Source organism: Ostrinia nubilalis, chromosome 7, assembly GCF_963855985.1.
Source record: "Ostrinia nubilalis chromosome 7, ilOstNubi1.1, whole genome shotgun sequence".
Taxonomy (NCBI): domain Eukaryota; kingdom Metazoa; phylum Arthropoda; class Insecta; order Lepidoptera; family Crambidae; genus Ostrinia; species Ostrinia nubilalis.
In genome coordinates, this window is record NC_087094.1 from 9,553,973 (window position 1) to 9,581,181 (window position 27,209).

The 27,209-nt window shown below is 40.1% G+C and overlaps 1 protein-coding gene across 1 annotated transcript; it reads left to right on the forward strand.

Moving 5' to 3' along the window:
• Positions 1-1,414: 1,414 nt before the first annotated feature.
• LOC135073240 (T-complex protein 1 subunit beta) lies at positions 1,415-17,431 on the forward strand. The gene is made up of 10 exons (XM_063967345.1): positions 1,415-1,524; positions 1,683-1,856; positions 1,978-2,113; positions 2,208-2,427; positions 2,540-2,678; positions 2,755-2,963; positions 3,061-3,235; positions 12,809-12,986; positions 14,482-14,685; positions 16,872-17,431. The coding sequence occupies exons 1-10, from the start codon at positions 1,522-1,524 to the stop codon at positions 17,042-17,044; spliced, it is 1,611 nt and encodes a 536-aa protein (XP_063823415.1). The 5' UTR covers positions 1,415-1,521; the 3' UTR covers positions 17,045-17,431.
• The last annotated feature ends 9,778 nt before the right edge of the window (positions 17,432-27,209 follow it).

Here is a 27,209-nt window from a genome sequence, read left to right on the forward strand (position 1 = left end):
TAGAACAAGGCTCAAGTAGTTTCAAAGCAAAATCTGTCAAGGCTTAGTAGAAATCGACCACTTTATGTTTCATTCCATACAACGAAAATGGAAAATATTTTTTTCCAGCCAAACTATTGGTTTTAGAGAAAAACGTTCGTAATATTTATTCATCAGAATAACATACCCTATCGAAAGGTATTTTTTTTAAACAATAATTGTGAAAAAAATAAATCGCTGATTTAATTCCTTTTAAGTTTATTAAAATGTGTTTTTAGCAGTAATTTAAGGTTAATTTACATTATTAACGTATAAAATCTTTATATTTTTGTTAAATCTTTAAAGATATTTCAAAAAAAAGTCACTTTTACTTACTTTTTTTTAATTTTTCAGAACCTCATAACTCGTGAACGGGCAACTTTGGATGCGCGCTGATAGCGTAGGATTACAGTCAACAAGCCATAGAACAAGGCTTAAGTAGTTTCAAAGCAAGATCTGTCAAGGCTTAGTCGAAATCGACCACTTTATGTTTCATTCCATACAACGAAAATGGAAAATATTTTTTTCCAGCCAAACTATTGGTTTTAGAGAAAAACGTCCATAATATTTATTCATCAGAATAACATACCCTATCGATAGGTATTATTTTTAAACAGAAATTGTGAAAAAAAAATCGCTGATTTAATTCCTTTTAAGTTTATTAAAATGTGTTTTTAGCAGTAATTTAAGGTTAATTTACATTATTAACGTATAAAATCTTTATATTTTTGTTAAATCTTTAAAGATATTCCAAAAAAAAGTCGCTTTTCCTTACTTTTTTTTAATTTTTCAGAACCTCATAACTTGTGAACGGGCAACTTTGGATGCGCGCTGATAGCGTAGGATTACAGTCAACAAGCCATAGAACAAGGCTCAAGTAGTTTCAAAGCAAGATCTGTCAAGGCTTAGTCGAAATCGACCACTTTATGTTTCATTCCATACAACGAAAATGGAAAATATTTTTTTCCAGTCAAACTATTGGTTTTAGAGAAAAACTTGTGCAGCATTTATTCATCAGAATAACGTAACCTATCGATAGGTATTTTTTTCAAATAGAAATTGTGAAAAAAATCGCTATGTCCATAAATCGCAATTTCGCTCCATAGTGCGGCGGGGCGCTTCGCTGTAGGTAATTATCGGATGTACCGCGCGGAGTGAGCCAGGCCTGGCGGAGTGCAACAGCGTCTTTACGTAAAAGCTGACGTGACAGAAAGCTACTTTCTTTCAAGTCTCAAACGAACGTCAAATGCATCACGAACACGTTTGTGGATACAGCACCGCTCGCGCTCGGACCGAACATTGCACATTGGATTGAGCTACAATTAGCTCTTTGATTAGCTCGCTGTACCGCACCACTACATTTCTTAATACTCTATGGCATAACTCTTTGTCTTTGGTTGCAGCTCTTGCTTTTTTTGACATAAAATTTTTTGGCTGCCGGAGTTTGTGTTCGGCTTCAAGAAATATTCAATATTCGTGTACTTTATATAAATAAACGTCAAAATGGTTAGTAATTAATGAAAATTTATTCATTGATCTATAGTCAAACTGCAGTCAAAAGTCCGAAAAACTAGAAACTTCTCCTTTTTCAGTAAATAATGTTACTGGTGTCGGCCCGTATACTGTTGCACATGTGACTTACTAACTGAATGATTCATCTTCAGGTTTCGCTAAACCCGATAAGAATTTTGAAAAATGAAGCAGAAGAAGAAAAAGCTGAAGTAGCCCGTATGTCCAGCTTTATTGGGGCAATCGCTATTGGTGATTTGGTCAAAAGCACCTTGGGCCCCAAAGGAATGGATAAAATCTTGGTTTCTTGTGGCAGAAATTCGGGCCAGGTGTGTAATTAAATGGAAAGAAATGTGATAAATATTACCATTTGTGTACATCTAAGTAATAGAAGAATGTAACAAACATAACCTCAAAGGCATTTTCTAATTTGTGAATTATTTATTTCAGGTTGAAGTCACAAATGACGGTGCCACTATCTTAAAGTCCATTGGTGTTGATAATCCTGCTGCCAAAATTTTAGTAGACATGGCTAAAGTTCAGGATGATGAAGTTGGAGATGGAACTACTTCAGTAACAGTATTAGGTATATTATTATAATAATATAGTATTTACTAAACCACGTCGGGAAATGAAAAGGTCTTGATTATTGAGTCTAAAACCTCAATTTTGGTTTTCAGCTGCAGAATTACTCCGCGAAGCTGAAAAACTTATTGAACAGAAGCTGCACCCTCAAACCATTATTGCTGGATGGCGCATTGCGGTAGATGCCGCTAAGCAGGCTCTGGCGGAAGCCAGTTTTGATCACAACAAAAACTTCAATGACGCTGCTCTCCGAGCTGACTTGGAAAACATTGCTCGCACCACATTAAGCTCAAAGATCTTGTCAAACCACAAAGAGTAAGTTATTGCATTAACAAATTATCATGGTACAATTTTTTGGAGAATATTTGAACAAGATAATTTTTTGTATTCATTAATTGTTAAATTCATGTCTGATTTGTCAATTTAGGCACTTCACTAAGCTGGCAGTCGATGCAGTTCTGAGGCTCAAGGGGTCTGGCAACCTCAAGGCTATTCAAATCATTAAAATATCTGGTGGTTTATTGGAAGAGTCATTCTTGGATGAAGGTTTTCTACTCAATAAGAAGGTAAAGAAAAATATCTTTTGTTTTTCTTGTTGATAGAAAAGTACACAAACTTTTACTATATATTTTTTTTAAATAGGTTGGTGTACATCAACCCAAACGCGTTGAGAATGCAAATATTCTGATCGCCAACACTCCCATGGACACAGACAAAATCAAAGTATTTGGCTCCACAATCAAGGTTGACTCTATGGCTAAAATTGCTGAGCTTGAAGTTGCTGAGAAAGAGAAAATGAAAGAAAAAGTGAACAAAATCTTGGCACACAAATGCAATGTATTTATTAACAGGTGGGTTACTCTCATTTGATATTCATTTGATATTAATAGTCAAATAAAAACAGGTAAAAATGGATTAAATTATGATCTTTATTTTACTTCCTTCCAGACAACTGATCTACAACTACCCCGAGCAGCTTTTTGCCGATGCTGGTGTAATGGCTATTGAACACGCAGACTTTGACGGCATTGAAAGGCTGGCTCTTGTCACTGGTGGTGAAATTGTCTCCACATTTGACTCACCAGACAAAGTCAAGTTGGGCCACTGCAAAGTTATTGAGCAGGTAATGACTCAACTAACTTACCTTGTAATTATACAGTTGTGCTACATTAACTTAAGTAATTTAGTAGCTCATTCATTAATTCAGACTTAACCTCGTAGCGCCCACGGATTTTTTGGATCCTCTTTAACTACGACCCGACCGTCCTTCTTATAGGACTTATAGTTATAGTCCTATCAGCCCAAGATTTTGAGTTGAAATTCGTATGTGTTAGAGTTACCGGTTTGAAGTGAAACTTTCAGGGTATAATTATGATTATATTAGCATGTGTTTTTAAATTCAATTATTAAACAGTACTGTACCGTTATTCGAAGCCTTTATAATGAGAGTAGTGTCTGTCTTTTCCTGTTTGAGTACTAGTTTTGACGTATAATCTGCCCACGTGACTTCCGCTCCGGTCCCCCACCGCCTAAGCACGCCTCAATTAACGACACTAGCGCCACCAACGGTAGCTCGAAACTAGGTTTCGATATTCTCGTCATTGGTGTTTTAGTTCCCGTTCGAGACGGTCGTAGAATTAGCTCCGCTAGTTCGCGACCCATCTCACAGGTACTAGTCGTGACGTGATTCAGGTAAAATATTACCATCATAATGTAAGTACTTCTAAATTATTATGTACTGGCTGAAAACTTATAAAAATTACTGTGATTACTTATTTCGCAGTGTAATTTATTTTTACAACGGTGTTACCGTTCGGGGGTAGATTGCATTCAATCTAACTCAGTGTAATTTTAAATAATTATCTTTCTTCTCTAGTAATACTTGTACCTAACGGTATTCCGTTAGACGTGTTTTAAAAGTAACATTACTTTTTAGCAATGTTTGTTTCTAACGGTTCTTCGTTAGATATGTTTTTAAGCTAACTTTTTTTCTTAGCAATGTTCGTACCTGACGGCGTGTTCCGTTAGATGTGTTTTAAAACTAACATTCCTTTTTAGCAATGTTTGTGCCTAACGGTTTTCGTTAGATGTGTTTTAAAACTAATATTCCTTTTTAGCAATGTTCATTCCTAACGGTATAACACTCCTTTTTAGCTGTGTTTGTTCCTAAGGGTTTTCCGTTAGATGTCTTTATTTTCAAAAGGAAAGAGGAAATATTATGTCCACGTGCAGAAGAGGAGCAAGAGTTGGCGTAGAGGTCAAATCAAAGGATGGTGTGGTGTAATGTGATAGTCGCAAGATGTGATTGCTTGCTACAATAAGCTGTAAGTACCAACTTACCAATACCATTTCAGACATACGAATTCCATCGGACGGATTGTGTTGATTTATAAATCAACAAAATAAATAAACGGTAAACTACCTTTATCAATATGCATCCGGGGAAAGTATGAAAACTTCCACTAGGTAGGGTAGCGTACCGACGTACCTATTCTACCGCCATTATGGAAGTCTAACGCATGGCTTATAACCCAAGAGTGAAGTGTGCAGTTTGTCCTATTAGGATACGGTACGTAGGTATAATAATACCTTTGTGGTTTTCTTAAACTATGATTTCAGGAAAACGCTATGCTGTTACTGTGTAGATAAACAGTGAGTCTGTGTAATAAACGGTGAAGGATGAACATCGTCTATTCAGCCTGATACGCAGTTTATTTGATGCTAGCGGCGTCTGGAAAATTTTTCGGCAGCAATACGATCGCAACTCTGCTCCGCAGATCGATCTGAGATTTCGCCTTATGCTAAATACCTACAGTGGAAAACTCAAACTGGCTACACGGCAAGCTAGATGGCAGTGTAACCAAAACGCAGCAGCATAATCCTGTAGCGAGGGTAAGTTCTCTTGGAGCAAACAGGGAAAAACCAGGAGCCAGAACCTTTTCTCCCTCATCCCACCGGGATAGGAGAAAACTCAAACACTCAAGGAGTCTCATATCGAGCCAGGCAACGCCGCTCATTTTTATTTACGTCGAGAGGTCTTAGTAAGGCATTGGTCCAAACCCTCTTGTTATCCCTCATCCCACTGGGATAGGAGATTACTCAAAGAGAATCGGACTCAAATCATTACATTTCGAGCCGAGCAACCTCGCTCATTTTTATTTACGTCGAGAGGTTTTAGGGCATCGCTCTAAACCCTCATGTTATCCCTCATCCCACTGGGATAGGAGATTACCCAAAGAGAACCGGACTCAAATCATTACATTTCGAGCCGAGCAACCTCGCTCATTTTTATTTACATCGAGAGGTCTTAGGGCATCGCTCTAAACCCTCATGTTATCCCTCATCCCACTGGGATAGGAGATTACCCAAAGAGAACCGGACTCAAATCACTACATTTCGAGCCGAGCAACCTCGCTCATTTTTATTTACGTCGAGAGATCTTAGGGCATCGCTCTAAACTCTCATGTTATCCCTCATCCCTCTGGGATAGGAGATTGGGACCCAAAGAGAACCGGACTCAAATCATTACATTTCGAGCCGAGCAACCTCGCTCATTTTTATTTACATCGAGAGGTCTTAGGGCATCGCTCTAAACCCTCATGTTATCCCTCATCCCACTGGGATAGGAGATTACCCAAGGAGAATCGGACTCAAATCATTACATTTCGAGCCAAGCAACCTCGCTCGTTTGTATTTGCGGTTCAAAGACATGAGGGCATCGTCCTAAATCCTCATAATTTTTGAAGAGTTATAGAACCCAAACGCCTTATTCCACGGCAAACGAAAATAAGTAAAGTTGCCTAGTAGACATGAGGGCTTCGCCCTAAATCCGCATAACTATAAAAGGGTCTGAAATTCTATTTTGCACGGCAAAATTAAAGTAATGTTGCCGGGAGGACATAAGGGCATCGCCCCAAATCCTCATAATTTTCAAGGGTTATGGAACCCTAATTAAAATGCTTTATTCATGACAAAAGTGGTGGAGACAGAGATCATGAGATTACGCAAAAATTACTCGATTCGTGTCAGTTTGGCTTATTTCATTACTGCCGAGATGATACAAGGGCATCGCCCTAAACCTTCAGAATCTTGAAGGATGTTAATTAATCGGGGCCGCAGCTATGCGCCCTGAATTTTTGGTACCGAACAGTTAACGCCTGGAGAAATTAAATAAACTTAAGCCTTTATGCAGCCTCTGCATAGTAAAGTTACAACTATTGACCTGATAGTCTTTTAAATAAAGTATACATTCATAGACGCATGGCGGGTACCACTAAGTACTGAATACTAAAATAAGTATTTGTCTGCTATACATACCTAATAATAGTACACCGACAGACTCATGCAAATGTTCTGACGGCAATTGATTCGCACAGAAAGAGTCGCGACATTCGCGCCCTTACCTATTGGACGACTTCATTCTGGGGTAACTCAGGACCCATCCTTGCTTCGGGGTCAGATAAAATATAACCCATGCCCCTATTGTAATAAAAGCACACAAGTCTGGATAATAAACACAATGAAGTCGGTCCTTACCTATATAAATTAAATAAACAATATAATAATAGTCTTACAAACTAGTAACAGTAAAAGGTGAACTCCATAAATACAAAATGGCCTAACCGAGTCTCGGTTACCAAAAACATACAGATCAAGTCACGTAACGTTACAAATCCTAAAGCATTGGCTCTTCTCATGTTATAACACTACAATTCATGATTTGCGTAAGGCAAAGAGCATTTTAACCGCCAACTTGAGGCGCTCATGGCACCCAATACCAAACTTATGATCCACAATAACCAAAAGTATAAAGCTTATCTGAGCTTAAAACAAATTGGGCACGCTGCATGGTAACGCATTTCGCAATTGAATTTCACTGTACAACGAAAACAGTGACTTTAGTAAACCGTACTTACTAAATATATATTAAACCGCTTTACATACTACAATTTGTTATTTTCTCATTTATACAAGCCATTACATTCGTTGGAGAAAAGATTGCATACCAAAAGTCACACAAGTCTTCAGTCTCTTAACTGAACTTTCCGTGTGCCCTATTATAGTGTCAATGACTACGTCTTGTCTACTTAATTTAAGTAAATAAATATAATTTATTATTAATGTCATATGACACCATGTCATATTGTTAATTCGACCTTTTGTGCACCTCTGTGGTTCAATAAAAATTGTCGTATGAATATGAACGACTTTTACGAGGAGTTAAAGGGAATGAATCAAAACCTTCAGTCCAAGAAAGTAATTTAACTCTGATTTTTCCAATTATCACTGTGACCTTAGGGTCACACAGAAGTACAGAAACATGGTTGGAATTAATTTTGGGTAATGTGCCGCACTCTTAAGCTCTTTGCTTGGGGCCGAAAGTCCTTCGCCTACCTACATAGTACAATTTACAAAATTCGTATTTGATGTGATTTAAATCCATCAATTATTATACTGTAACGAAGGTAGTCACAAGCAAAATGTTGTGGCACACACAACTGTTTACGAGTTAACTTGTTTTAAGTACAACAGCCTCGTGAAATATTCTAATACCTACCCGACTCGCTAGGTCAATAAAGTAATTTGTCTCTGCTGACTATTGTCACAAAAATTAGTACTTACCTACCTACTGGCAACTTAGGTATGTACACTTCAATGAATCATGAGTGAACGGCATTCAGGGTGATGAAAATAAATCATTCGAAATTAAATCCGATGCCCACCCTAAGGGCCTTGATGAAACCTGATAAGGTTTAGATCGGCTACGAAACTATCATTTAATTCTAGCTGTGCTTGCGACTTCGTTTGCATAACTTTTCCCGCTTTCGCAACATTCTAATTGATGCTCCGCTACTATTGGTGGTAGAATGATGTTATTATGATTTTATACATAGAATTCGTGGTTAAAGGACTCCAACACAAAGATAGTTTTTGTGTTGATGCAAACAAACTCTTGTTCACCCCTATAACATTATTATCATAATTGTAATTACAATAATACATAATTACATATTAAGATTGCTCTGAATTAAGCTGGTTGACTAACCGTCAATAAGCTGATCTAGCTGACAAGTTATCACTGTTAGCCCTAAAGATAATGGTCGCACAGTCTTACCACAGCACCGACGTTTGTAAACCGCAAAGTTTACTAAGTTTGTACTAGTAAAGTCTGTATTATTATAAATTTTATCAATTCCGACTCAAACTTCGCTATCCCTAGCGAACAGCGATAACGCGGAATACTCAGGCAATACAAAAGTATCGTACCTATACATAGCCGGCTAGCTATTGTCACCTATTTATTACACCGTCCACCTAGGCTACGGTCCTGTAAAGGTTTATAAATATTAAAATCTGAGCTGATACCTAAATGTGGGAAATGTTGGAGATCATCAAACGCCCGCTATCGGCAAGCGACCTTAACTGTACCAGTGAATATTCTTATCCATACCTAATAATTATTCACTCCTACCGAAGCTTATTGAATTCATCCAACGGTCTGATACTGAGAGTGAACGTAGCTTTTGCGCCTTTTACATAACGTAAAGTAACCGATAGTTCATTATTACATAGTTGTTAATAAACGATGCATTAGACGTGAATTTACGGAGATGCAGATGCAAGTTGCGTTCTGTAAAATATTATAATGTACCTACACACAGTACATTACCACTCAGTAGACAGATAAGCTAAAGTTCAAACTAATTCATAACATTTCTCACTGATCAATGTCTTATTCTTCAATTGATCACATTGGCGATTACACAGCGCCACCAGGAGATAATAGACACGTCTCTCATTATAAAGGCTTCGAATAACGGTACAGTACTGTTTAATAGCGACGTTTTACCTGAAAATAAAACGTTTATTAAACATACTTACCTTATTCGAAGCCTACTTTTTAAATCTACCTGGTGTCATAAAACACAATGGCGAGAATATCGAAACCTAGTTTCGAGCTACCGTTGGTGGCGCTAGTGTCGTTAATTGAGGCGTGCTTAGGCGGTGGGGGACCGGAGCGGAAGTCACGTGGGCAGATTATACGTCAAAACTAGTACTCAAACAGGAAAAGACAGACACTACTCTCATTATAAAGGCTTCGAATAAGGTAAGTATGTTTAATAAACGTTTTATTTTCAGGTAAAACGTCGCTATTTATCTACCTTTTGTTCTTTACAAAGGCCATCGGGCCACAAATTCTAGATTAAAAGAAAGTATTAAGTGATGTAAAATTAAATAATACAAAAAATTAGTAGTGTAAAGAGTATTAAATTAATAATAATAATAAATATAATAAATATTTTTGAACAATTTCACACATAATGCTATCTAGCCCCATAGTAAGCAATTAATATGCTTGTGTTATGGGTGCTCGCTTAACGGATATACTACATTTAGGGTATGCAAAACCGAAAGTTTATCAAAAACCGATTTTTTTTTCGGTTTCCAAGAAAAAAAACCGGTTTTCGGTTTTTAATCGGTTATTATCGTTCTATTTTTTTTTTCAATCAACTAGTAGTTACATACAGCGATTTGTTACGTCCTGTCCGTTTTGTGTTAGATTACATTATTTAAGAGAGGGTTATAACAGTTTGATAAATTTAGCTTATTCATTAGGCATTATATAGGCACATAATGAATAATGACTTGACTTACTTATGGTCCTATGTCCCCTAGATGGGGCAGAGGGCGTCCACAACAGTCCTCCATCGCGTTCGGTCTTGAGCTATGTGTTTGATCTCGCTCCAAGTCTTGCCGATCTTCTTCGCCTCGTCTGCCACAGTGCGCCGCCAAGTTTGCTTGGGGCGACCACGTTTGCGTTTTCCTTGGGGGTTCCAATCCAGAGCCTGCTTGGGGATGTGATCGGGATCCCTTCGGAGAGTGTGGCCAATCCAGTTCCACTTGCGGCGCTTGATCTGCTGGTCGATCGGAATTTCGTGGCAGCGTTCCAATAGCTCGACGTTGGAGATTTTCTCAGGCCAGTATATGCCGAGAATTCGGCGAAGGCAGCGGTTGACGAAGACCTGCAGCTGGTGCGAGATGACCTTGGTGACCTTCCACGTTTCACACCCATAGAGCAGCACGGATTTAACGTTGGACCCGAAAATTTTGATCTTGACCCTTCGGGTCAGTTTCCGTGACTGCCATACGGGGCGAAGTTGTGCGAAGGTGGCTCTAGCCTTGGCAATGCGTGAAGTGATGTCCTCTTCGGTACCTCCAGTCTCTGACACGACGCTCCCGAGGTAGGTAAAATTGTGGACACGTTCCACATCCTCTACACCAATCCGTAATGGTGTGCAATTCCTCACTCCAGATCGCATCTCTTGGGTCTTCCGGCAGTTAATTTTGAGCCCCGTGATGCCCGCCTCTCGATGTAGGTCATCAATTTTGGATTGCATATCGTGATGCGTGTGGCTCAGCAAACAGAGGTCATCGGCATAATCTAAGTCTTCTAAGACTCCGATTATACCCCACTCTATTCCACGCCGTTGGTTTTGATATGCACGACACATGACTCCATCCAAGACTACCAAAAAGAGAAGCGGCAAAAGCAGGCAGCCTTGCCGGACGCCCGCATGCACCTCAATGTCTTCGGAGATAAGGCCGTCGTGAGTGACTTTACAAGAATATTTCTTGTAGATGGCCTTCAGTAGATCGATAATTTTCGGCGGGACACCAATGTCAGCGAGTCGCGACCATATAGCAAATTGGGCAAGCCCACTTTAGCGTATCAAAGGCTTTTTCGAAGTCTACAAAGGTAAGATAGACTTCCCTTTGCCATTCTGATGCCTGCTCCAAGATGATACGCAAAGTATTGATCTGGTCGGTGCACGAGCGGTTCGGGCGGAAGCCAGCCTGTTCCCTACGCAAAAGAGGTTCAACGGCCCCCGATAACCTATCCAAGATAATCTTGCAGAAAACCTTTGACGATATCGAGAGCAAAGTGATACCTCTCCAATTGCTACACTGGCTTAGGTCCCCTTTCTTTGGCACAGTAATTAAAAGCCCCTTATTCCAGTCGTCTGAATAATGAATAAGCTAAATTTAACTCAAGGGATGGTAGTTTATCTCCATTGTACGTAATAATTGTCAACGAATACGTTTTAAAAAATTCATTTTCATTAAAAAATCTGAATCGCGGGGTGGGTCATGTCAGGTGGCGGGCGCGGGCGGTACGCGTCTTAAATAATTATCGGGGATTCCCCGTTCAAAGGTAAACGACGGAGTAACCAAGTGACAATGTTGCCAAGTTATAAATTGTAAAATAACCAAATATTCGTCAAATATCAAAATACCCAGGTTATATTATAATAAAATGATATTTCTTATTTATGGAATTTGTTACGTGTATACAGATAGAAACACCGATTTAAATCCGGGTTTCGATTTTTAAAACCGGTTTTAGAATTCGTCGAAAAAGAGCGGTTTTTCCGATTTTTCGGTTTCCGATTAACCGGTTTTGCATTCCCTAACTACATTATATACGTTTTAAATGCATACATATTATACTAGTAACACCCAGACCCATCACAGAAATTAAAATTCATCATTTCAATTTCTGCCCGGCTGGGAATCGAACCCGGGACCTCTCGGCATAGTAGTCCCTTTTAGAACTACTACACCAAACGGCCGACAAATAATTAATTAATTAAATTAATTATTAGTGAAAGATAAGTTGCATTTTTATATTAGTAATATTCCATAAACCAATATAACACAAAGCCACAAACTAAAAATATTATGATATTTTTAGTACTAGCTTCGACCCAACCGCCTTCACAAAGTACATATTATTTCAAACCAAGATTTCGCAGAATTTCTGCCCTAAAAATGCAAAGTAATTATCTCTATTTAAGTAATACCTATTCGTTAGCAACTTTTTGCATAAAAACATACTCGACAACCACGGATTATCATAAAAAAATGCGATTTACTAACTACGTGTTAGTGAGCCGTCCATACCGCCGGCCATTTTTCAAAAAATCCCATCTGTCAATTGTGACAGCCAATGGTAGCATACCGGAAACTGTTCCCTAATATTTCGTTCAGAAATCGAATTAAATTATTTCTTTAAGCCGCGAAATTTCAAAAATCTAGACAAAGTTTAATAATATGGCCTTCTGAAAGGCGCATGGGCGGTAATTGAAAGTTAGTTGAAAAAAGTTCTGGGCTGTAGTCGCCATGTTTATTTTGGGTTATCAAAAGGCGCGTGGGCGCTACGAGGTTAAATAAGCTTCACAATACAAAGTATTATTTAGGTATCATGAAATTTTCTACAAAGCAGACACATTAGGTGTACTCTTTACACTTGCAGTTTCTCATATAGCTGTCGATTTTCATTTTTATGTATTTACTAGCGGCCGCCCGCGACTTCGTACGCGTGGATCCCGTTTTACCCCCCTAAGGGTGGAGTTTCGTAAAATCCGTTCTTAGTGAGCACCTACCTACATTCTAAAAGGAACCGCCATTAAGATTTGAGACTCTTAGCACTTGTAGTTTCTGAGATTTCGTGATGAGTGAGTCAGTCAGTCAGTGACCTTTCGCTTTTATAGATATACATAGATTTCCAGTTTGCCTAGTACATTATAAGCTTGATTTATACCATTCTGGCTTTTAAAGTTTCATGACTGGCTTATGACGTCAGTTCTTTAAGAAAGACAAAAGACTAACTACTAAATAACATAAACAAATGCAGGTGCTGATCGGAGACGAGTGCCTGATCCGTTTCTCCGGCGTCGAGCTTGGTTCGGCCTGCACCGTGGTCATCCGCGGCGCTACGCAACAGGTCATCGACGAGGCCGAGCGTTCGCTGCACGACGCATTGTGCGTGCTCGCCGCCACCGTGAAGGAGCCCAAAGTTGTCTATGGCGGAGGTGAGTGGACACTTTCTTAACCCTTAATCTGGCAGACTCATTATTTATCAAAAAATAAAAATACATCGTCAGATTTATGTTCTTAGGGTTATTTATAGGTCAGAAAAAAATATATAAAAAATCGGAACTTCACCAAATAGAAAAAAAACAATGTTCATTGGGGTGAACATTGCCAATTTAGGGTAGCGGCATTAAATTAAAACAATTATTCATATAAAAAGTAAAATTTATATTATTAAACGCTTTTTGGTGCACAAAGTAGTAAGAAAGTAACTATTACCATACAATTTTGTGTGATCGTTGAGGTAAAACAATGTTTAATGTTTTTAAAGAAAAAATCATAATTTTTTGTTCATGTAACTTAAAAGTGGACAAGTCGCACTAAATAATAAAAAACAGCTCCCACATTTATAAAATATATTCTTCAGGGTTTAAATAAAAAAGTAAAAATGATTTTAATCAAAAATATTCCTTGGAACTACAAACTTTGAATCTACAAACAACCGCTAAATTAAAATATGTAATTATTTTGCATGAAAATTTAGAAAACAATTATGTCCACTTTTACCAGTAACAAAACATTATTCTGATATTACATTTCATGCAATATACAGTATTAAGCTGCCAACATCCCAAACAAAATAAAAAATTACTCTAAATAAAGAAATTAGTCCACTGAAATAAAATTAAGCAAAAATAAACGTTTCATAGCCTATTTGACAACGTTCACTGGGATGAACAATCAAAGATTATTAGTAATTTGGCAATGTTCACTGAGATGAACACTCGACTTTGACCTGGTATAACATGGCTTATTTATTAAATGAGCATTGTAAATCAATCAAGTTATTAAGCATGAACACTATGCAATACGTTAAAACCACTGTCATTACTCAATTATAATAAAAAACATGTAAAACTTGAATAAACATCTTGACACTAAAGCCTGGTCTTCGCTATGGCCGGCATTTTGGCTAAAATTAACACTTTCAGACTGTGACTAGCACATAAAAATATTTTTCTACCAAAACTTAAGTATATTTTCTAGTGAAAAAAAAAAACTTACCAGAAATTAAGACGTATGCACTCGGCATATTATTTTTTTCAATTGAATGTTCATCCCAGTGAACAAAATCAAATGAAGGGTTAAATAATGTAATACACTTATCAAGTTATCAAACTATAGTACATAATTTGCTGCTAGACGAAAACGGCCCCCAAGTAATTCTCCGAAGACCTGTCCTGCGCTGCCCGCATCCAGTGTCATAGATCTACCGCATGTAGTTGTGTATTTAGTTATGTTTACTGTTTTTAAAGTTAGGGGCAATGCTGTCTGTCTTTTTTGTTGTAGTTCCTATTGTTATTGCTCTTTTTGAGTGAGCATGATAAATTAATATGAATTCTAAACTGTAAATACTTGTATGACATAAATTCTCTCTCGAAGAAGTTCCATTTTCTATCTTGCCAAATCTACAACTTCAACAAATTGTTCTAGGCGCCAGCGAGATGTTAATGGCCGAAGCCGTATCCAAGGCGGCTGCGCGTACTCCAGGCAAGGAGGCGGCGGCTACCGAGGCATTCGCCGTGGCGCTGCGCCGGCTGCCGTCCGCCGTGGCCGACAACGCTGGTTATGACAGCGCCGAGCTAGTAGCGCGTCTGCGGGCCAGCCACGCGCAGGGCGAGAACACTATGGGACTAGGTCAGTGGTTACTACGTCACACGTCATACTATAGGAGGCGACACAGGGCGAGACCTCCATGGGGCTAGGTCAGTGTCTGATTACTACGTCACGCGTGACACAATAGGAGACCTTGGCCGTGAGATGGGGACACCAAGGGCCTAAGTTAGTGCTCGCTCTGTTACTACGTCACACGCTAAGGAGGCGGCGTCTGATCCTTCGCCGTGGCGCTGCGCCGACTGCCGTCCGCCGTGGCCGACAACGCTGGTTACGACAGCGCCGAACTAGTCGCGCGTCTGCGGGCCAGCCACGCGCAGGGCGAGAATACTATGGGGCTAGGTCAGTGGGCTGTTACTACGTCGCGCTATAGGAGGCGAGAACACTATGGGACTTGGTCAGTGTCTGATTACTACGTCACGTGTGAGACAATAGGAGACCTTGGCCGTGGGATGGGGACACCAAGGGCCTAAGTTAGTGCTCGCTCTGTTACTACGTCACACGTCAGATAGGCGGCGACCGAAGCCTTCGCCGTGGCGCTGCGCCGGCTGCCGTCCGCCGTGGCCGACAACGCTGGCTATGACAGCGCCGAGCTAGTCGCGCGTCTGCGGGCCAGCCACGCGCAGGGCGAGAATACTATGGGACTAGGTCAGTGGTCACTACGTCACACGTCATACGATAGGTGGCGACTGAAACCTTTGCCGTGGGATGGGGACACCTGTGGTCTGGTTACTACGTCACACGCCTCAAGGAGGCGGCGACTGATCCTTCGCCGTGGCGCTGCGCCGGCTGCCGTCCGCCGTGGCCGACAACGCTGGCTATGACAGCGCCGAGCTAGTCGCGCGTCTGCGGGCCAGCCACGCGCAGGGCGAGAATACTATGGGACTAGGTCAGTGGTCACTACGTCACACGTCATACTATAGGAGGCGACACAGGGCGAGACCACCATGGGGCTAGGTCAGTGTCTGATTACTACGTCACGCGTGAAACAATAGGAGACCTTGGCCGTGAGATGGGGACACCAAGGGCCTAAGTTAGTGCTCGCTCTGTTACTACGTCACACGCTAAGGAGGCGGCGTCTGATCCTTCGCCGTGGCGCTGCGCCGGCTGCCGTCCGCCGTGGCCGACAACGCTGGTTATGACAGCGCCGAGCTCGTCGCGCGTCTCCGGGCCAGCCACGCGCAGGGCGAGAATACTATGGGACTAGGTCAGTCAGTGGTGTGGGTATTACGTCACACGTCAGTCTATAGGAGGCGACTCAGGGCGAGACCACCATGGGCCTAGGTCAATGGTCTGGGTGCTACGTCACACGTCAGACAATAGGAGCTCGTCGCGCGCCTGCGGGCCAGCCACGCGCAGGGCGAGAATACTATGGGACTAGGTCAGTGTCTGGTTACTACGTCACGCGTCAGACTATAGGAGGCGACACAGGGCGAGACCATTATGGGGCTAGGTCAGTGTCTGATTACTACGTCACGCGTGAGACAATAGGATACCTTGCCCGTGGGATGGGGACACCAAGGGCCTAAGTTAGTGCTCTGTTACTACGTCACACGCCGGTAAAGGAGGCGGCGACTGAGCCTTCGCCGTGGCGCTACGCCGACTGCCGTCCGCCGTGGCCGACAACGCTGGCTATGACAGCGCCGAGCTCGTCGCGCGTCTGCGGGCCAGCCACGCGCAGGGCGAGAACACTATAGGACTAGGTCAGTCAGTGGTGTGGGTGCTACGTCACACGTCAGTCTATAGGAGGCGATGCAGGACGAGACGACTTTTAGACCAGGTCAGTGGTCTGTTACTACGTCACACGTCAGACAATAGGTGGCGACTGAAACCTTGTTCGTGGGATGGGGACACCATAGGAGTAGGTCAGTGGTCTGGTTGTTACGTTACACGTCGGTAGGAGGCGGTGACTGAAGCCTTTGCCGTGGCATGGGGACACCATGGGAGTAGGTCAGTGCTCTGTTGTTACTACGTCACACGTCAGACAGGCGGTGACTGAGCCTTCGCCATAGCGCCGTGGCCGACAACGCTGGTTATGACAGCGCCGAGCACGTCGCGCGCCTGCGGGCCAGCTACGCGCAGGGCGAGAACACTAGGACTATTGTAGTGGTGTAATTTTATAAGCAACTAAATTTTATTCATGCTATCGATTTCTCTTTAGATATTTTTATCTCGTTACCTGTAGCTAACAATCTAATCTCCTTTATCAGACATGGAGAACGGCCGCGTGGGCGACATGAAGACACTGGGCATCACCGAGTCCTATGTAGTGAAGCGCCAGGTTCTGCTCTCAGCGTCCGAAGCCGCTGAGGTCATCTTACGTGTGGACAACATCCTCAAGTCGGCGCCGCGTCGTCGCGGACCCGATCGTCGCCCATGCTAAGCACCGGAGTTATCTTATATCCAGCTTATCGTTATAACGTCTAATGCGATGTGAGCTTGTCAGATCGTGTTGAAAAACATTGAATTTCAACTGGTTTGAACGTATACTATTTTGCTTCACTTCACAAGAGGAGTTTTTAACTTTTAATAAAATGAATGCACTTGATTTGTCAAACTAAACATTTATTTGTGATGAATGAGAAATAATTATTTTTATGTCACAATTACATTTTATTTGTGATTAATTTTAGTTGGTTTTAGTATTGCTAGAAAAATACAAATGACGAAGAACTGCAAGATAATTTTCATGAATAGGCTTTAGTTTCTATCGCTGCAGGTGCCTTTATGTATTAACTATTTAGATTTAATAAAAACTTAACACACGAAATATTGAAATATTTTTCATTTAGTTATTGCTTAGTTTTTCCTTATCAAAAAGAAAAAGAAATCGTTTTCTGAGTTGAGAATCAGCTACCCTCCGGTAGGTTCCGAACTCTCGATACGCATTAGTTACATACATCGTATACAGTGTAATACATGGTGCGCTAGTCTCACTAAAAAGGTAAAAAACCCACGCTTAAACCAATTTCATGGATGAGGGTCTAGAGCAGTGGTTCTTAACCGGTGGTCCGCGGACCACTGGTGGTCCCTGGAGGCATTCCAGGTGGTCCACGAAGACATCGTAATAAACAAGTGACGTGACGTGATGAGTTGAGTCAACACAACGCAAACGGCGCACAGTGGGCGAGAAATCGATCTCCCCTTTCATAGGATTTTGAAAAAAATATAAGTGGTCCCTGACAAAACAGAAATTTGGTAAAATGGTCCCTCGTGACTTAATGGTTAAAAACCACTGGTCTAGAGTCTAGACCCTGATACTAGCATCGAGATTCGAGAGTAGGTAAGTAAGCCCTCGGCGTAATAGGCAATCCGGGCCCAATTTGACAGTGCAATAAAGATGAACACATTATGTAACTTGTACTCGTAATAAACTTGCCTTATTTTTTCGAATATGCGGTTGATCTGGTAATTATTGCTTTTTTTTTATATTTTTCACAAATTGAAGACTGCGACGCGTTAAGCTCGTGAGATTTTTATAGTGCAGTACCTCTAGTACGAAAAACTTTCGAGTTCGTTTCGTTGCGTATTCAAAGTGTCATCGAAAAATTTTGTATGAAAAATTAAACAGCGCCCCCTATATTATAGCCGCCCTAGGGGGCGCTGTTTAATTTTTCATACAAAATTTTTCGATGACACTTTGAATACGCAACGAAACGAACTCGAAAGTTTTTCCTACTAGAGGTACAGATAGGTCAGTGTTCACCATCTAAACACCTCCTGGACTCACTGGTACAGTCAGGGTCAAATAGTTCGTGACACCAAAAATAGCCAGAAAGTTGACAACACAACCTCATGTTGTGAACTTTTTGTAGGGCTACTTTGGGTGTCATCAAATATTTATTTGACGCTGACTGTACCAAATAAGTAACATACATAGCTCTCATACCGAACAAGTCAGGCAGCCGTCAAACAATATTGTAGTAACACTACATTATTCACGGTGAACAGCATGTTAACTTTACGGACAGTAGGCAACGAAGGCACCACTCAGAGAGACAGGTAATAACGAATCGCACTTGCTCCACCGTTTGCATAATTTAGTACCAACCGGATTCACTAACGCTACTGACAGATTGATTACAGTTGGAGTGTACCTACAGGCCGATTCTTTCAAGGATGCGTTGTTGGCCTTTTATACTGCTAGAAATATACAGGGTGGTCGACTACACGCAAGTTCACGCAACATGACATTGGTAAGTGATGATGACTTATTACCGAATTACTTTCTGCTTCACCACGAATTTAATATTCATTACTTATTTATTATTACAGACAACTTGGGTAGGACTTATTATTTTTGAGTAATAGTTAAAAAGTACTGTGTAATGTTTCATCATCATCATTTCAGCCATAGGACGTCCACTGCTGAACATAGGCCTCTCCCAATGCTTTCCATGTTGATCGATTGGTAGCGGCCTGCGTCCAGCGCTTCCCTGCTACCTTTATGATGTCGTCGGTCTACCTTGTAGGTGGACGTCTCACGCTGCGTTTTCCGGTACGCGGCCTTCCAAAATGTTTATTATTTTTAAATCAAATCAATTCAATTTTTGTAGGTCTCCCCCAATGCTTTCCATGTTGATCGATTGGTAGCGGCCTGCGTCCAGCCAGCGCTTTCCTGCTACCTTTATGGTGTCGTGTCCACGTTGTAGGTGGACGTCTCACGCTGCGCGTTTTCCGGTACGCGGCCTCCATAATGTTTATTCTTTTTAAATCAAATCAATTCATTTTTTGTATCACTATAAGTAGGTAATTTAAATAAATAGGTAAGAGTAAGTAAAGTACCCACTAAAAGTTAATCTAAAACGAATTACACAACGTTTTGACTCTCCGTATCTCTAACCTCTACCACGTCACCCCCAGCTTGTAATAATATTATTATGTCTCTTTACAAGATAAACAAACTCGTATTGCAGTTATGCATAGTATACTAAGTATCTAAGTACCTACTACAAAACAAAAAATCTGTTAAAATCAATCTGTTTTTCTCTCCATCTAGATTCTAGATTGATTTCACTACTTTTGTACAGGTATCGCTCTAGCTCTAGGTACAAACGCGCGTAAGAATTGACTGAAAATCCTTTTCGCGAGAAATGTTCGGCCATTTGAAACGGAACGATAATGGAATTTTCCCTTATTATTTGATTTACCTGGTCCTTCAATTTTATGTCGGTGCAATAGTGTTATCCTCTTGTTACTACGAGTCCGGTATTCAACACGACTGGGTCCATGTATTTTGTTATTCAGTTTCCCTTATAAGAAAATTACATTTTATCACACAGCTTTGTATTAAAAGCCGGCATTAAATACTTCTTACCTTTAAAGTTGTGCACTCATGTTCAAATAGGAATCAGTTTTTTTATTGTACAAAGTGTTTAATGGAAATCATGAAAATCTACGTTTCCAAACATTGCGTCGTTCGATTAACGATTAGTTTATTAGAGGAAATAATTTTCCTGCCAACAACTATTAATAGGTTTTGAGACTTCAAGGTGAATGTTATGGAAACAAACAGCTATTTATTATCATGGTAAAATAGCCGTACTTAATGTAACTTTGATATTTAAGTAGATAGGCGGTTAACCCGCTGGGCGGGCGCCTGCGCCTCGCGTCGAAAAGACATCAAAATAATCATTTTGCCGCATTGAAATAGTCTGCCAACATGCGATTGTTGTTTATGGAAAAAGGCAATTCAAATATTGCTATAATTATGAGTCATTTCGTTTCCACTGAGGCTAATAAAGCTCACGTACCCAAGGTTTTGAAGAAAACATTTCATTTTCTGTTAAAGGAAAACTGGTTCAGTAATGTTATGACTTTCCTTTAGCCTACAACTATTAATAATTATGACGATAAGCTTGTTCGAAACCATTTAGGCACAAACTCAACTCAATCCTACATGCATAAGTAAAGCTATGATATAAATTATTCTGATACACCTACTCTACTTATCACATTCATCAGCCAAGTTACCTGAATCGAGCTGATGTATAAACCTGTTTTGTAGAGTCGAATGATGTATGCGGCGGAACTAGGAATAAATAAAATAAAAATAAATCTAAGCCCGGTCCTACAAAGGCGAGTCGCCTTGCTGAATTGACTGTGACACAGAAAGGCAAACATAAATAGGACCCTTTTACGTATAGTGTTACTTTTGCCGGGGCGAATCGGTGCGAACCCGACTCGGAACTGACAGCTCGTTCATTTTTAACTCCCACCCTTGCTTCTATACCGGAGACGACAATTTGGATAAATGGTACATCCGCCGCCGCCCGGGTAAATTATTCAGGCCCGCCTCCTGACATAACTTCTTCACATGACAACGAGCACAATAAAGTGGAATATTTAGAGAGTTATCACGCACGCACCGCGCGGCGGCCGGAGTGGCTCGCGGAGGCTTCCGGGCGCCATCTTCAACAATGGCATTTCTATTCCTGTCGTAAGATCTTTGTGGAGCATGAATATTAGGTGTACTCTGCGCTCGCGTTGAAGCGCCTGCATGCCTTTATCATTTTTATGATCCCGCCGGGGAAAATGAACTCAATAAAAATGGATTGGTTGCTTGTGAAGTGACACGCTTGTCGCTAACAAATTACTTAATTAAAATTAGCTTCACAAACTCATAACGAGGAATACTTACATAACTGTTTTTAACATTTTTAACACGAAAGTTTTTATGAATGGTAAATGATTGTTTTTCATCATGTAAAAGTACTGTAGGTACCTTTACAATTTTATTATGGTTCTACCTTCGAACGACAATGTTAGTCGTGATTGAATCATTGAATCTCCTGGGGGAAATAGATTGATGAATAGGTACGAAGAGATACCTACATTCAGAGTTAAGATGTAGAGTAGTTAATTTTGTTGGTATGATTTATCTTTCTGAAAATCTTGAAAAATTATGAAGTAAAAGTAAGTAAATATTTTTTTTATCCCTGACATTCACATCTCCCGTAATATATGACTGGCACCATCAAAATAATTCTTGACAACACCTAGATTTTCCTGTCTCCGCTTTTGTAAGATTAAAATTGCACTTGCCAGATAGACGGCAGTAATCACCAGACCATTGTGATCCGAGCAAAGTTACAAGCTTCGTCGGAATAGTTTTCTTTTCCTCGTTTATCTTTCTTAAACAGTGGAATTGGCCCGGGATCCAGGGGATAATTACGTTGCCTATTTAGTTGGTAAATAAGCCACTACCTTATTTTCTTTCAGTAATGCACCTTTCGTAGGCGCGAACGGATTGGAGATTTAGGTACTTTGAGTAGAATTGCGTAGGCGTAAGCCTTAATTTATATTATTGTTAGCTTTCTTTAGAGAGTTACTACGTAGACATTCGAACCAAATAAGTAGGTACTAATAGGTATTCTAAATACTGGGTCGGTTATAATACTGGTTAAAGGTAGTAAAAGTTAAAGGTAACTTTTTGTAGAGTCCGAAAAGCAGAACTCTATTTTCTTAAAATTTTGTTTGTTCCAGCCCGTAAATAAATAGAAACTAAGGCCCAGAACAGACGGTGAAACGCAACTGCAACGAAACTGCAACTTTCTGATGATTCTGATGAATAAAACTGAAACTGAAAGTTTCAAACTGGTCGCGTCATGTGTGGTCTCTCAACGGACGCTATGGCAGAAACTTAGATGCAACTCAAAAGTAACTAAAGTAAAAAGCAGTTGTAGTTTGGTTGCAGTTGCGTTTCATCGTCTGTTCTGGGCCTTAAACTTCTCTTTTATTAGCTTTATAACGTTATTTTAGAATGCCCTAGATTCCGTAGCTGGCAACAAATTGTTATGTAAATTCGAACCAAGTGCTACTGTTTTGTCAATACTTTATTAGCTTGTTAGAGGGCCTAAATGTTGTTTTATTAACGGTTAATTAATTGCATAATTAAAATCCGCAACGCTAAACAGGCTATCGCGAGGGTGCTTAACTGGCTGGAGTTTTATTGGCTAGTGTCCGCGTGGCGATTACCGACGATTACATGCGAATTAGCGGGGCGTATTCAAGCGCGGCCGCAACACGAATATGTCGGGCTTACATACCTTCCGATTTATGGGTTATGGTCGCATCCGACTAGTCGATGTAAACATAAATTACATATCTGCGTTTTTCGAAGACAATTGACGGAGTTTACCGAAGATAACTAATAAATTAGCAGGGGCGTATTCAAGCGCGGCCGCAACACGAATATGTCGGGCTTACATACCTTCCGATTTATGGGTTATGGTCGCATCCGACTATTCGATGTAAACATAAATTACATATCTGCGTTTTTCGAAGACAATTGACGGAGTTTACCGACGATAACTAGCAAATTAGCAAGGGCGTATTCAAGCGCGGCCGCAACACGAATATATCGGGCTTACATACCTTCCGATTTATGGGTTATGGTCGCATCCGACTAGTCGATGTAAACATAAATTACATATCTGCGTTTTTCGAAGACAATTGACGGAGTTTACCGACGATAACTAGCAAATTAGCGGCGTATTCAAGCGCGGCCGCAACACGAATATGTCGGGCTTACACACCTTCCGATTTATGGGTTATGGTCGCATCCGACTAGTCGATGTAAACATAAATTACATATCTGCGTTTTTCGAAGACAATTGACGGAGTTTACCGACGATAACTAGCAAATTGACTTACTTTTGACTTATGTTATGGTCCTATGTCCCCTAGACCCCTAGATGGGGCAGAGGGCGTCCAACTAGCAAATTAGCAAGGGCGTATTCAAGCGCGGTCGCAACATGAACATTATCGGGCTTACATACCTTCCGATTTATGGGTTATGGTCGCATCCGACTAGTCGATGTAAACATAAATTATCTGTGTTTTTCGAAGACAATTGATGGAGTTTCCGCGAAGCGATTACCGAAGATAACTAGAAAATTAGCCGGGGCGCGGGCGTAGCGCGGCCACAATATGAACATAACCGGGCCTACATACTTACCTTCCGATTTATGGGTTACGGCACAGGTTACGGTCGCATCCGAACATTCGATGTAGATATTGTTACCTGTTTTTTTTTACGAAAATATTTGGTGGGTTTGCATTCCAAACCACAAAGTTGTTTCAAGGTAGGTATGTCGTAGTAGGATACTCCACGTAGCAAAATTAATTTTAGTATCTTACACTTTAAGCTCACATTAACTTACATGTTTTAATTAATGCTTTATGTCCGTAAATACATTCTCTCTCAGTTAATGAAAAGCACATAAAAATAACAATAACAACCCAGAAATGGTCAAAGACGCAATTTTACTTTCAGGACAAAAGATGCCAAATGTTTTCAAAATAGCATTTCTTTTCTGTTTCCTCTCCCCGGCAGTAAAAACTAACCCGTGGTTTATGATCCGCATCTAACCGTCTAGCAGAGATCAAGCCCATCATAGTGTGTCACCCCTTCTCTATAAAAATATTTTGATTCCAGATTTGTCAGCAATAATGTAAGTGATAACTGGCCGATAGGCGATAACCTATCTATGAGTCAAAGGGGACGCGCATTTATGAATTGAGCGATCACAAATTTTCTAATAAAAACACTCAATTTAGCTAATTTAGTAAACTGTAAAATTAAATTTTGCGTTGTTGTTCGTGTAAAAGTGTCTTTTCAAGAAAATATTATTATTATCTCTCACTCTTTCAGCCTTTTATGGTCTAACTAAGTAATATATTACCTGTAGTATTTTATTTTTGTCACGAAACAAATGCATCCAGTATCCAGTTTGCTTAATTACACACCTGCTTCGAAGTACCTTACGTACCTATCCCTTGTTCGAATGTTCGTGTCTCTGTCTACTTGTACACTGTATTGTGACTTTGTAAACTGAATCAGCAGACCTAGGTATTAGATATGATCCAATCACGACTCATGAAAAGTTACAACCAGCTTCCCAATATGCAGCGTAGCTTACAACAAGATCGTACATAGTCGGAATGTCTGCAGGGCGTTGTGGGCGATATAATACGTACCCAGTGTACCCACACCGACAGCGAGATTAGTGCGCATAAGCTCTAATTGGCCCAGTTCGGGTGGGCACGATCCCGCCACTAAAATAGAGATTTGCGCGGCACTAATCCGTGTCGATACCACAATACTAACGGAATGCACACCTTTACTTATCGACGGCTAATAGCTCTACGTTAGCTTTGGACGATTTCATATTAGGGGGTTTTGGTTCAAATGCGATTTGAATTGGGATTAATATCTGAATGGTAGAGCCTCCATATCGTATGAAATATAGCGCATAATTTCCTATATATTACTACATTGGAAAGTTTGTAAGCAGCATGGGTGTCTGTAACATCCTTACACAAAAACTGCTTTTGATTAAATAAAATCTACGCGGATAAAGTTGCGTAAGTACAAAAGCTCAAAGTTACTTATTTAGAATAATGTTTCGGCAAGACGCTGTAAAGGATTTTATTACAAAACGTCGTAACGTATCAGTGTAAAATACGGTAAAAGTAAATTTGAAAGTTTCCCGCGGTCGGATAACTCGGCTAAGTAATATTGTTTTAGTTGGTAAGTAGCGGGGCTGGCAGACAGTTTTGGCAGCTGCTCTGTACATGATGTATGTTATTGTCACGTAAGAGATTATTTCTTGGCACTGAAACATAGCGCTCGCTCATACAATTGTTTGCTTAGCTATTTTGCATGTGACTGAATCTCGTATGCATTACAAACTGACAGCAATAACTATAAAACTTTTATGGGCGGATACTAGTGAGTCGACACTTAATGCCGAATAGAGCGGCAGGGCTCCCTATTGCCAATTTGTGACATTTTAGTAACTGAAAACAGGTCTCTACATTGTCTCTTTTCTTAAACAAATGCAGTTCACAACAAATACTTTGTTAATTCAGACAAAAGAAGACTATAAATAAGTATTATTACTTATAGTTATTGCGATACAGGTCTGCGAGCCTAGTGCCATAACTACTGCTGCCTTGTATTGTACCTAGCTTTTCATGAAAATAAATATTGTATTTATTTATTTATTTATTTATTATTACAGTCATCTTTCTTGGATTAAATGCTATTAGGTAATAATATTATCTAAATTATTCATCCTTTCCACGTTGAACATAGTGATAAAAATGGCCTAATAAAGCACTGCTTTATTTAAAAAGTTCTTACATTTTAGGTATAGTGATTCTATTATGTGAACCAAAGATAGTTGAGCTATATTTTCCATTGGCTCTTGGCACCCGATTGGGACACATCCGTTAGATGTTAAAAGCACTATCTGTAAGGCTAAGCACTTGGTACCACACCATGCACGCTTTGGTATAAGTAGATGTTAGCTTTTAGCAGTAGGTAGGACTTATTGTTGAAAAGGGAAGGTTTTACAACGGATTATTTTGTTTGTGATTGAGCTTAAAGTTCATCGTCAGTTCTTTAATAATAACAGACATGATTCTGATTCAAAATCAATTGTTTTCAGTCACTGACGGCTGAAAGATCCTTGAATCTTTACTTAGATGACCGTAACTATTTTGTCTTCATTTCTTTTAATTTAAACTTGTGTAGAGTTAGATTAAAATTTATAAAAAGCCTTAAAAAGCCGTCTAGGGACTTCACCTTTAGGGCATGGAATACCGGAATAAGTTTTATACCGGTATTGATACCGGTATTGAAATTTCAATTACCGGTATACCGAAATTTCGGTATTTTTTCGGTATTTCTTGAGATACTGCTATTTACTGTTTAAATGTTTCCAAGAACGATTAGTAAGTCTCGTTTGCGAAAAGTTATTAATAGGCCAGTAGAATAAGACGTGAAAATTAATCAAATCGGAAATAATTCCTAAAGGTTTTGTTTTAATAGCTTCATTTGTTGCTCACTAAGACTATCCTAAGTTTTCGACTTCGACGGAGGTGTGGCCCCCGAAAGGGGCGTTTTTCCGGTTTTATGGTTATACCGTATAAATAAAGAACTTGCAGTATAGAAAATTGATCTTCATGGCAGGTGAAGGGCATTTAATCCTGCATTGAATAAGACGAAATTCATATATTTTAGACAAACCGTTTTCGTGCTTATCTTCGACAAAGTAAAAAATATGCGTATAATTAATGACCCTCTCTAAGTTCAATGGCTCGTCACCCACTGGCTCCCAAGCCTTGAAAAGGGCCACCTTAACCAGCGTATTCCTGTCAAGCCTCGCGAGTTGGATTCGCCTATCCTTATTCATCCCAGCCGTTCCTTTACTACGGTTGCTGCGCCTCTTCCTTGCTCTCTCTTGAACGACTTTCGTGTTATCCACTGTGGCTGCCCCTCTTCCTTGCACCCTCCTGTACGACTGCGTTGCCTATTCTTATGCCTGGTCCAAGGTTCGACTCCAATAATCAACAACAACAGTTTCATATTAAAACGCTGAAGAGTTTGTTTGTTTGAATGCACTAATCTCAGGAACTACTAGTTTGATTTAAATAATTATTTTTGTGTGGGATAGCTCGTAAATTGAGGAAGGCTATAGGATATTATACGATCACGCTACGTCTAATAGGGGCGAAGCAGTAAAGAAAAATGTTGCAAG

Excerpts from the sequence above, each read along its gene's own strand:
- LOC135073240 (XM_063967345.1), top strand. Across the intron at positions 1,857-1,977 it reads GTGGCAGAAATTCGGGCCAG|GTTGAAGTCACAAATGACGG; the intron begins GTGTGTAATTAA and ends TATTTATTTCAG. Across the intron at positions 2,428-2,539 it reads ATCTTGTCAAACCACAAAGA|GCACTTCACTAAGCTGGCAG; the intron begins GTAAGTTATTGC and ends TTGTCAATTTAG.